We start from the raw sequence: 12,835 nt of genomic DNA, 5'->3' as shown, positions 1-12,835 counted from the left end.
TATCGCCCATAAATTGCTCCATAAAAAACGCAATGTAAACACCACAGTCATTAGATTTTATTTACAGTCCAAGGAAGTTTAACAATGCTAAGACTGTAATTCAGTACTTCATGAGTGCATGAATGCTCAAATGCATCAAGAAAATCAGAAAAACACCCCACAACAAATTTATGCAGAATTGCAGCATCTTTGTAATTCTTCCTCCTTTTATATTGTCTAAATAGTGAACAATTTCACAGGAATGAAAAACTAGAAAAAAAATAATAATATTACACTCATCAGTAACACATTTAAATCAATCAATTCTATGATTATCTTATGCAATAAGTATATTTGATTCTTTTTCATAAAATTGACTGATACAATATCATTATTGAGGCAGATAAGATTATAATTGAAAAAGTTATATCAATACAATTATTCTGTAAATGCCTCAATAATCAAGTTATATCTGTCAATTCTAAGAAAAACAATCTAATATATAATCAAATATTCTCTTAAATTTAGCAATTATGCAATTATACAAGTCAATTCAAACAATATCAAATAAAACCAAATGTAACATACTATGTTACTCTTTTTAATGTCAGCATTTTCCTTAATCAAATTTACTTGATATTCCCAGGCATCAACAACCTCAATCTTCAAGTCATTCGCCTTCTCATCGTCCTTTTCAGACATTAACTTTCCCAAAGCACGCTATTAAATGAAAAACAAAAAAATAATAATAAATACTATGTACAATAAAAACAAACAAAAGCTGCTAAAAATGAATTACACACTTACATAGTGTTGGGATGTAAATAAAAATGCTTTTAATTCTTTATCAGGCACAACGAACTCCTGATTTCTTTCAATCATGCTCAAATAAACTGCCCAACAATCAAAAACTACCTACGAAATCTTTTCATTATTTTTCAGAGTAAATGTTGCATCGCGTGATAAAGCATAAAAATCACCAAATGAAAATATATCTCCACTGAAAAAAGAAAAACACAGAAAAAAAAATTAAAAACAAAAGAATGTAATAAAACGAGAAAAACACGAGAATGAATAAAGTATGGTTCAGAGAACTCACAACTTATCCATTGTTTCCTCTAGGAAACAATAATCCATAACCTCTTTCTCTAATGAATGCAAATCTTTAAAAATTTCTTTGTTTGTAATCGTGAACTGGGACACATACGGGACGTCTACACCGCATGGCCCCAGGTTGATAGAACAACATTCTTTCAAAGCCGATGGAATGTTTGTCATATCAGGCTTTTCTTGAGATTGGATAGGAGTAGACTGCCCAGCAGCAGCAGCATCACCATCCACATTTTTTGATCCATTTGTTTTTTGTATTAATTGTTTTACAAGTGCGTCAACCGAAGACAGCCAATCATTATCTTGAAAAATTTGTTGTGTAATAGACACAACACCCTCATTTTCAACTTTCTTTTTTGTGGCTTCACCTAACCTTTCCATATAGATGTGCACCACAACATCAATATCTCTTTTTAGCAACAAACAAGCCTCTTGAACTGACTGTTAAAAGGAAAACAAATACATCAATGATTAAGATCTTCAAGCAAAAAAGAAACAATTAATATCTTATATGAAACATTTCAGATATTAAAACATACAATTTATGAAAGTAAAAGTTAATACAATCAATTTAAAACACATATAAATTTTTGACATAAAACCATCACTTATAAATTAAAACCCAACAATTAACAACCTAACAAACTCAGATGTGAAAATGTAAATGCAATTGAATAAAATGAATTTCAATTTTGATTATAAACCCAGCAGTTAGATGCTTAAATTGGTCAAATGGAAAACAAATAAAAAAATTAAACAAAATAATGAAAAAAATAACTCACATCTTCAGCCATTGTTTTGATGCCAACATCTTCTTGACACCATCTGGAATTTTGAACTTCAAAAAATCATTCACATCTACATGCATACAGCCCTTACCGACATCCGCATGCAAGTCTTCGCCAACAGCTTCACAATCACCCTCGTCAACAGTACTATAAAACTTTTCTTCAGCAACAAATTCTATCAGTACCTCACAAATAGGGAATCCATCTACCTGAATCATACCATTCCCAAAACCAGCCTCCCTCTCCTCATTAAACCTAATTTTGAGCATTTGATCAGAAATATTCTTAATCAGTGGCAGTGTCTTCGGAAACCTCTGCCCCTTGAATACTAATCGATAACAATAAGCCACAAGAAGAACAAGAACACAACCATTCACAGTGGAATGCGTTGAGCCAGGTTTTAGAATGCGTGCAATCGAAGAAGCAAGAATTGATTAGGTGTAATGACACCAGTCAAATGTAGGAATAGAACTTACATCCTCCACAACAGGAAGTAAATTATATCTAATCTTATGCTCTGACAATGAAGCCAAGATAGTCGAATCAGCATACAACACAAACAATTGTTTAAATACTTCACCCCCATCAGGATAGTCCTTAAACCTATCCAAACCATATGTGTTTTCAACTCATCATCATGACCAGCCCCCAAAATTTTCCTCCACTTTACTAAATCCTTGTTGTTAAATGACATCCTTATTAATTTGCGAGGATTAATAGGCAAGCCAAAAATATCATTTACATTAGCAATAGTAATATAATACTCCCTCTCAGTTCTACCATTAGTAATGCGTTGAACCCAACCATTAGGATCAAAATTTAAAACAAGATATGCTAAAATCCCTAGAGGATATTTAGTAATCTTAATGTCTAACATTCTACCAAATTCAATCTCTCTAATAGAATATATTTGACCTTTAGATAGAACAACTTTAGTACCATTCAATTCCAAAAAAACCCCAAACCTTACAATTTGTTTTTATTTCCTTCTCAACCCTGAACAAAAAAAATCCAAAGATATGACTTTAATTTTAAATATTAAGAGCATAAAAATGTTTGAGCTTATCAATTTCGATTTAAACATTAAGAGCATCAATTATTAAAACTAAAAAAGACAATAAAAACACAATAGAAAAACAACACTTATAACTATAAGTTTCAAACTTATCACTATCAATTATTACCAAAAAAAAAAGATAGGACTTCAATTTTAAACTAATATACATCAATTATTGACTCAAATATAGCAATTATGAAAACAAAACAAAAATTAATATGCATCAATCAAAAAATGTTGAGCTTATTTCATTTCAGTTTTGATATTAACTATATCAATTATAGATAACAAAAATAAACTTATAACAACATACAATTCAATACTTATCACTATCAGTTATAGAACATAACACAATTATAATGCATGTAAATATTAAACTTATAAGAATCAATTATAGATCTAAACACATCTATTTCATACTAAAACCTAAAAAAATATGAACAAAAAACATATGGTCCTTCTGGAGTGCAAATCACAGCAACTTGTTTTTTCAATTTATTACGTGATTGTTTCTCCTTCACAACAGTCAATTTCTTGGAAGAATCATTGTTCTTCTTAGACTTCTTAGCGATTGATTTCTTCAAAACTCCTTTCTTTTTTGAAACGAAAGTTAGAGGCAACACCTCCTCATCACTCTTTTTTGAAGACTTCACCATTGTTTAAAAAAAAGGAACCTACAAAAAAACCGCGAAAAAATGAAACCTAAAAAACGCCTAAAACAGAGGATGAACACAAAGAAAAAGGAAAAAAAGCAAAATCAACATACGAAAACAATAATAAAAACGAAATGAACACAAAAATAACAAAATGATGAAAAACAACAGATAAAAAATTCAAAAAAAAACATAGACGAAAATACAAAACACAATCTAGACATGCAAAAAACTAAAAAAGAAAGAAAATGAACAAGAAGATTACCAGTACACAGCAATGGAAGAAGATATGAAAAAAAACGAAAATGGAGGAATGAGAGAAAATGAAAAGTTTTTGATGAGGGAAGTTATGAAAGGAAATAAGTAACTGAAGCAAATAATGATGATACTGAATTTGTATCGTCATATCAATCGAAGATTTGAATTTTGATTAAAAAAAATCAAAAAACGGAACCTTGGAGGGAAAAGAATGCGTGCCATACACGCGCCTTAAACTAGGTCGGCCCACGCTTGGTCGCATTTTAAGACGGTCTCGGCCAAGTTTTCGTGTTTGTTTTAATGTCGTCTTTTTGAAAGACGATCTCTCACAAGAGTAGTTGAATAAATAAGAGAAGTGAGAAAATGGCGAAAGATGAAGTATATGTTAGGGTAAAGTAGTGTAGATAATATGAAAAGATAAATTAAATATATAAATGAAAAAATTAAATAAATTTCGTGAATTATAGCCAAAAATAAAAATAAGATAAATTTAGTAGTATTCAGTGGAACATAAAAAATGAAAAATGAGCAAGTTTCATAGAACTAATCGAGTAGTACATGCTTTCTTATACAATTTATGGGTATGCTCGGCAAATGTTACTTTGAATTCTTGATTGATTTGACTATTTGTTAAATTAGTTTATGGGAGCATATTAGAAATTCCTAGTCAATCGCGGTGATTTGTAGATCTTCATAAAAAGGTAAAGAAAATAAATAAAATTTAAAAAGATAAAAGAAAATCCTAAAATCTCTCCCCTGTTAAATTATGCCACATAAGAGTGATTTATCAAATTAACAAATAACGGTGATTTACCTAGACAAATTGGGAACATATATGGAAAATTAATTACAACTTCATCTCTTTGAACTTAGCATCATAGAAAAATTAAAAGTTTTTTAAAGAAAAACATGGATATCCGATAATAAATGAGGAGATAGAATGAATTTTGTTGATGAAATTAAAATAGATTTAGAATGTATGAATAAGATTAAAATAATATTGTGTCTCATTGTCTAAAAATAAAAATTATGCAAAATGAGTGAGATGAACCAAAATAGTACATAACGCTGAATGAGTGAGACAGAAACAATAGTTGATTGTTTACAGAGATAAAGTGGGTCAAAAAGCCAAAAGCTACAGAAAAATCTACTCTTAGAAGTTTTTGGTGTTTGCTTAAATGTCAATTTTTAAGTTGACTTAAAAAATGTTTATAAACATTTTTTTAACAGCTTAACTTACCTACAAACTAAAAATCAATAAAAAAAAGTGCAACAAAAAGTCATTTATCAAACACACCCTATAAATTTTAACGGGAAGAACACTCATAAGAGCATTTCCACTAGGGGAATCTAGGTCCCAGTTTATTATGACATTGTCCAACTCATTTCATTAAACATTATTATAATTGAATTGTGTAACTGATAACACTAGAAAATTAATAGTAGAGTAGGATTTCATGTTTACATGTAAAGATAAATGTTCGACTAATATATTTAAATATCCAAAATTCGCCCATGTTCACTCATGATAAACCATAAAAAGAAAATTTTCATGATTTTTGTGATCATTTTGTGGTAAAAAAAACTATCAATATCCACTCATAATAAAATAATCCTCTATTTATCATGGACCCACTCTTTTATGTGGTTTGAGGATATTTTTGGCCATGAAAATGGTTCTTTTGACCATGTCGTTATTTTTTATCATCACAAACATGGAGGATCAAAGTGTTCATAAATTACATCTAAAAAATCATGTTATGATCAATTTTATAACCATTGTTAACTAGGCTTAAATATGAACTTTCTAAATTTAGTTTCACAAATTCTTGTATGAGAATTTGTGTTATTTCTAAAGCTTAAACTAGTCTGTTTTTTGAGCTCATTTAATTTTATCCAGCAGATTTAGAGAGTTCTCTGTTCACATCTCAAATTGTAAGCCCTATTTCTATTCTATTATTCTTTTCACTTTTTTAGTGAAATACCAACCTCACGAGTCCAAATGGGGGCTTGCCCAAACATTTTTGTTTTATTTTCACAAATTCTTATATGAGATAGTCTTACCGGACTACGCGCTTTATACATGGGCTAAATAACTCAATAATACAAATTATTAGTATATCAAACTTATTTTAAAATCATTTCACTAATAGGTCTCTAGCAAGAATAACTCTTTATTTTTATATCTATTTGTATTTCTTTATTTTTTAGTTGTTTAAGGGAAAAAGAAAAACTATGGTTTCATACTTAGTTTGAGAAAAAAAAACTTGAAATTTGGATCGAAGAAAAGGATCACATAGCAAGGTGGAGTAACAAAATGTTCAATCAGTTACAGCTACTATACTAAAAGGATCCTCCCTCTTTTACCTTCGACTTAGTCGCTTTAAGTTTGGGGAAGGATGGCTTCATTCCAACATCTTCACAAATGTTAACATAATTTTCAGATTCATTGTGTTTACATCCTTGAAATTTGAAGAGGAATTGACGTATCATAAATTTCTTCCCTCCAAGGAACACTTTTCATATCACCGAGTCTTTCTAAGAGATGTCTGTGACAGTTGTCAGCGGCCATTATTCCTGATGCATAAGCTCCATGAACAGAACCTTGGTGATCCTCCATACTGACAGCTTCACCAGCAAAGAAGAGACTACCGATTGGTGCTCTTAATCTATCGTAAACATCGCTAGGCTTTCCCACCAGGTCATATGAATAGCAACCGAGAGAGTTAGGGTCTGTTCCCCAACGAGAAACAAGATACTGGACCTGGAATTATCAATCAACAAGTATGAATATATATACCAGGCAAAACCTATCATTCACATTAGAGGGGTGCTGAAAGCAGGATCAAGGGAAAGTTGTTTACATTGTCTAAACTGGATAGAGTAACGTTCAAAGTTCAAACTATTGCATTCAAAACAGGAGTGATGAATCATCATACAGTTCAAGCATTAGTGGATGGTGGTTACAATACACACAAGTTATGATGCAATAACCATGTGATCCCACGAGGGAATATGAAAGAAATTACGGGGTGTCGGAGCAGTGTTAGAAAATCTAAGTTTTTGCTTCTTTGGAAATTTATGTCTTAAAATAAATAAACAAGTTGTAAACAAGATCCATATTCCTTACCATTTCCTTCCCCCTTTAGAAAACTAGATGTTGAGAAGTTGCAAAAGACATGAAAAGACAATGCAAGCTCATCAATATTAAGTAAGCTCTAAGTCCACTTACAATGAAGCTCTTAACATGAAAAGAGATAAAAAAAAATAAAAAAAAAAGAAGTAAACAAAGCAGGATGAACAAGTAACTTACCGGATCGGAAGCATTTGGAAACATTTTCTTGATCTGTAACATTACAAATTTAACGGCTGCCTCGTCCGAAAGTTTTTCAAGATCATAAGCACACCTGCCTGCAATCATATAGACAAGGACAGGATCTCCAATTGCCTTGTGTAGATTGAGAAAATAACCACATGCGAAAGAGTTGGGAGCGACCATTCCTAGTAATTCAACATCTGGCCAAAACACTTCAGAAAATCTCAAAGCAATCTTATTCTCATTGCCAACCCCTAGATCTGAAATCGCAGACATCTTCCAGTCTGGTAACTTTGGCTCAAATTGAATCAAGTTGGCTTTTAGAACACCCAGAGGCACGGTTATGATTGCAGCATCAGCAATGAATTCTTTGCTTCCGTCTACTGTCACCTTCACCATGTCAAGCTCACTTGAAATCTTAGTAACCCTAGTTGTCAGTAAAACAAAGAGGTAAGGAAGTCCTGTGAGAAATTGGTAAAATTTTCCCAATTCTAAAATCTGACAATGCAATAACTTCCAGTAATGAAGTATGAGTATATTTATCTAATGTTCCAAATTAAGAACTTGGATCCGAAAAACAGTCCAAATTTGGTAATTTGGTAAACTTAAGAGTAATAACTGCAAGTGCTGAAATACAATTAGAAAAGCTGTAAATAGGTAGTGTCCATTGTCAAACAATAAGATGCGGAGCAGTATAGCACAATGAGATTAGCCATTGTCCAGTGTGGGACATTGACACTAGCATATGCAGATAAGTGTACACATTTTAGCTAACAGTAGCATCCTTTAATTAATAATTTCAACAACTCCTTAGGCACAATACTCCACTTTCTACCGATTGGACATTTTTTCAACTCGTCCAAGATCAGACAAGAACAATCATCATCACTGGAATACCTGTTTAAGCTAACATACGATCTATGTTTAAGCTAACATAAAGGAAACTTGTTGCAGGTGGGCATTAGCCTGTCAATGTCTTTGGTTCCCAGTCTTAACCTCAGCATTTCAAAATTAAAATCTCTAGAAAGTGTTAATTAGCTATGCCACCTTAAAAAGTACATAAATGAACAAACAAGAATACCTGTGATTCAACTGTATGTCCACGCCTTTTGCTAGTGCATCTATTACGGGAAAGTAGCCTTGAGTCATTAATCCATGACCACCAGAAAGAATTTGCTCCTACCGATGTCAAAGATGTCATCATACAAGGCAGAAAATGCAGAAAATTAATATTTCGGATGAGAAATTTTGATCCCTACTAACATTATCCTATCACACTCCCCCTCTCTCAGTCAACCAAAAATGACAATTGTATAAATACTTTTATGTTAAACCAAGATTAAAGAACCCAAGTGAACTTCAGTAAAAGCAAAAAGCAAATTTAATATATCAGAGGTTTGGTAAAAACAAATATGCTTTGTGACAAATGATTTTCCAACTTCAAAAATACTACAAACGTACATTGTTCATTAAATACCTGATCCCAACTTTTTAATGAAATCATATCTGCATCAGCCGCAAACCACGCTTCCAATCTACACAAAAACCATTGTAAAACTTCATGCGCCAGCCCTTCTTGTCTACACAAACAAACCGAAAATCACGAATTAGCTGTTAAATCATAATTCAATTGGTGAATTACATCTCAATTTCTTTCTTCCTTCCATACCTCAAATGTGGATGTGTATCCAGCACAATTGCAATTGCTTCAAGAACAGACATGTCATCATTGTGGGCATCTCTAATTTTTTCGGTCTACCAATGCAAGCATTACATTAATCAATGCCTAGAAGTAATGAAAAAATGGAAATAAACCAGACCAACCAAATTTCAATATCTTTAAAACTGACCTCCTTGAGGATCTTTTTAAATATTTCACCAACTTCAACAACCGTCTGCTGCGGAATTTGTTGTCCATTCTTAGCAAAGAGGCTTAGGCTGCAAAGTAGAGCCCATATATATGGTGATTACAAAATAAATTAATCATGTAAGGCCCCAATCGTTAAGCTAAGCTACTAGCAAATAAATCACTTGGTTTATCAACACTTGGGAGAAGTTCAAAAAACTGTAAGGAGTCAAGTAGACCAAGCTTCACCTCACTTAAAAGCAAGCAAGTAGACTGATAATTTTTTTTCAATATTTTTAAAAATATCTAAATTTTTTGCTCTTGATACTTGAAGTTGCATGAGCATGAAGACACACTTAGTATGATATAATCAAATAGGAGACCATGCTTAATCACTTTATATGTAGCTGCCCCGATATAACTACTCACTAGCAACTCAAATCTAGTCAAAACTTTGAAAAGTAACGAGGATTTCAAGGTTGAGAAGTAACAAGCAGAGACAAATGCAAGGTGACAACTATAATTGCACTGAAATCACTCAATTAGTGCTCTACAACAAAGGAATGAGAACCCAGATATCGCATAATGCAGCACTATTCTTAATGGTAGAATCATAGCATGAGGAAACTTCATTAAGACAAAATAACAAAAAAATGTTCTAGATGGACCAACCCTCATAAATAAGTAGACGATGTTAAAGCATACAAAGGAATATTTTTTACATAATATTACCTTTCAAGGTCATGATCATAGATCACAGAATTATCACCGCTGGTACGGTATAATCGAAGCCCCAAAGAACGTATCAATGGAGCCAATGGATTCTCATTGCAGACACCATGTAACCTGCACATAAATGAAACAAATATTAGTTTGACATGTATTTATGGTACACAATGTCCAGTAAAAGTTGAAACCTTTTTCCGCTAAGACAGAAAATAAAAAATTAAACTCACAAAGATAAATAAAAGAAAGGACAAACATATTCTTGTGCTTTGAGGCACACTGCTCACATAAAGTCACAAACTGACCCATACATACAAGAACTAGTATCTATAATGTTTATTGGATTATAAGTTGGAAGTACTCAGAACAAAGATGCTTGTAGGGTAGAAACAAAATGCATTTCTAAACAATTACATTTTAGGGTGATCTACAGGCAAGTTATTTCATTCTTTACCCTCGTGTACAGAGCTTTATGATCTAAGTTCCTTAGCTAAAAATATCCATTTAACTAGCCAAAAGACAGCCAGGACAACATATGATATCACTCATGACTAGATGTCGATAATCTTTAGCTTCTGTGACGAGCAAACTCGCTATCATTCCAATCATATTACAATAAAGACTCATTTCAAATACATTCATTCAACAGTGCCATATACATTGGAAAACATATCTCACATTTTATTTATATTTTAGACACTTAACTATTTGGTTTTCTGTGATGAATAGTCCAGCTGATAGCCCAGAGCAAGTGAGCGGCCAAGTTCAGAAACAAACTCACGTATTATTCTCACTTACAAAAGAAGAAACAAGAAGAACTGAGATTCTCATAATATACACGCATTCCACCTCTAATCTCCTTCTCTCTTCTTTTTCTGATTCTCATTTCTTGTTCATTACTGTTAATGTTGATAAAGTAAGCTAACAGCTGAGTATTACATTTTCATAAATAAGGCAATAGTTGCTCTATCATATTTCAAAGGTCACCAAACATGAGCACATTTCATGAATGCTAAAGCATAAATAAAGATAAGGTAGAAAAGAACTTTCCATGAAGCCCCCATATCAACAGGACAGCCAAACGAGTAATCAGTATGGATTCGGCCACCAAGTCGATCTCGTGATTCCAATAAAACAACCTTAAAAAAATTGCACACGGTGAGCAACAAATACACAACCAGAATAAAGGAGGAAATCCAAAGAATAAAATCTCACCTTGCATGATGCGTTATCCAGAAAACGAGCAGCAGCAACTCCAGAGATGCCACCACCAATAACAATCACGGAAGGAGTTTTACGAGTTCTTTTATCAATGCATCGAGCATTTGTAGCTGCAATTGATTACCACTAAAAATTCTTCAACAAAATTGTCAAAGGTTATAAAGGTAGCGGAACATTATTAATCAAGTTTATTTAACAAATATAATCAATGGATGTTAACTTTTAACATTGATCCGTCTTGATTATGTAATAGATCAGCCATGACCCGAACCAAGACTAGATAGTATGGACACTTCGAGTCTACCCAATAACTCCCAAAAGGACAGTTCATTATTATTCAATATTCAAAAGCTAACTAAACATTACAAGGGTGGCTCCTAAGCCCCAAAAGACAAATACTAAAATAAGAGCTATCCTAACAAACAAATCTGAAAGACTAACAAATAGTAGAATGCCGATAATGCACTTGGATCCTTGGACCCAATTCATCACAGAATATTTATAGGTGCGGTGCAAAACTTTAAACATGGTCTCATGTATCTCTTAAAAATATACAATCTCATATTTTCCATAACCAGTTCAAAGCTTAATGATAAACCATCAAAAAAAACAATAGGAGTAACCTTTTGTAATATTTCAAAAAATAGTTTTATTGTTTAACAAGATAAAATCAATATAACTATATCAATATATCCCTTCAGAATTTGCTACACTATCTATTTTTGTCGGACCAATTTGTATTCCTACCTTTTCCTTTATAGACATGTAGATGGACCAAGTCCATACAAGACTTTTACTAGTACTACAATTGAGACCCTCTATTGTTCTAATGATTGTTGAAAGGTGATCCAAAACACGATATTAGTTAAAATACCGAATCATAAGCAAATTCTTAAGATTCGATCAAATACTACTGAATAAGTGAATCGACAACGAAACATTCAACAAATTATAAATATACAATCGAATCAATAAATGACAATCAAAAAAAAATAACAAAAAATCCCTAAAAACATTTAAAAGAGGGAGAAAGAGAAAAAAACAAACCGTTGCGTATGTGATCGGCGACAGACTGATTACGCTCCATTCGATTAAAATCAACGAATTAAAATTAATTGAAAATTAACAAAAAATTGAGAAAAAAAGATAAGAAAGAAAGCAATTACGGTTTTATAGGAAGCAAGAAATTGGAAATCAATTGAGCAGAATGATAGAAAAGAAAGAGAATAATGCCGGCAATAAGGCGGCAATTATGGTTATTAGGTGGAGAACAACGAAGCTTATCAAACAAGCTCATATGGCGAGATCTACAGATGTAACGAGATCAAATTTGTGAATAATGAAGCTTCCCTGAAAACCTAAAACAAATTGATGAATCTTCGATGGCATAGAAATTGATTGATTTCTCTCGTCTTTGTTCGTTTCTTTCTTCTCTCTTTCTCTTTCTATTTTACTTTCTCTCTCTTGTTTGTTGTGTTTGTGGAAAATACGTAGGCTGATTCGTAATGTTTTATAATAAGCCCGCCCTAAAGCGTACATTAAAATCTTGTTTGCTCGGCTTTTTTTTTTCTTTCCACAAATTTCTGTATAAGACGGTCTTACGGTAAAATACGTCCCATCTTTAGGTAAATAGTTTAATAATAGAAATTTTTAACATGATAAGCCTTTTGTATAGATTCATCTCACGATGAAATAACCTCATACATATCTAATAGGAATAATGGAGATAGAAATATGCAAATGTCGGATTAAATAAGGCTTTGTAATTGATGAATATCGAATATTAGGTTTACAATTTTTTTGTTATACATTTATTTAACTATTTTTACGTTTTTCAAAAAAAGAAATAAAAAATAAACATGGCCTTAAAAACTATTGAAT

At 32.1% G+C, this 12,835-nt stretch overlaps 1 protein-coding gene across 1 annotated transcript; it reads right to left on the bottom strand.

Moving 5' to 3' along the window:
* Positions 1-6,096: 6,096 nt before the first annotated feature.
* On the bottom strand, positions 6,097-12,448 carry LOC130817602 (polyamine oxidase 5). The gene is made up of 10 exons (XM_057683405.1): positions 12,002-12,448; positions 10,949-11,064; positions 10,785-10,872; positions 9,740-9,854; positions 9,012-9,099; positions 8,831-8,916; positions 8,639-8,741; positions 8,243-8,340; positions 7,159-7,588; positions 6,097-6,609 (listed from the first exon to the last, which is right to left on the bottom strand). Exons 1-10 carry the CDS (start codon positions 12,039-12,041, stop codon positions 6,301-6,303), a joined length of 1,473 nt encoding a protein of 490 aa, XP_057539388.1. The 5' UTR covers positions 12,042-12,448; the 3' UTR covers positions 6,097-6,300.
* Positions 12,449-12,835: the final 387 nt, after the last annotated feature.

Source organism: Amaranthus tricolor, chromosome 7, assembly GCF_026212465.1.
Source record: "Amaranthus tricolor cultivar Red isolate AtriRed21 chromosome 7, ASM2621246v1, whole genome shotgun sequence".
NCBI lineage: Eukaryota > Viridiplantae > Streptophyta > Magnoliopsida > Caryophyllales > Amaranthaceae > Amaranthus > Amaranthus tricolor.
Note: the sequence above shows the minus strand (reverse complement) of the source record. Positions and strands in the feature narration are given on the sequence as shown.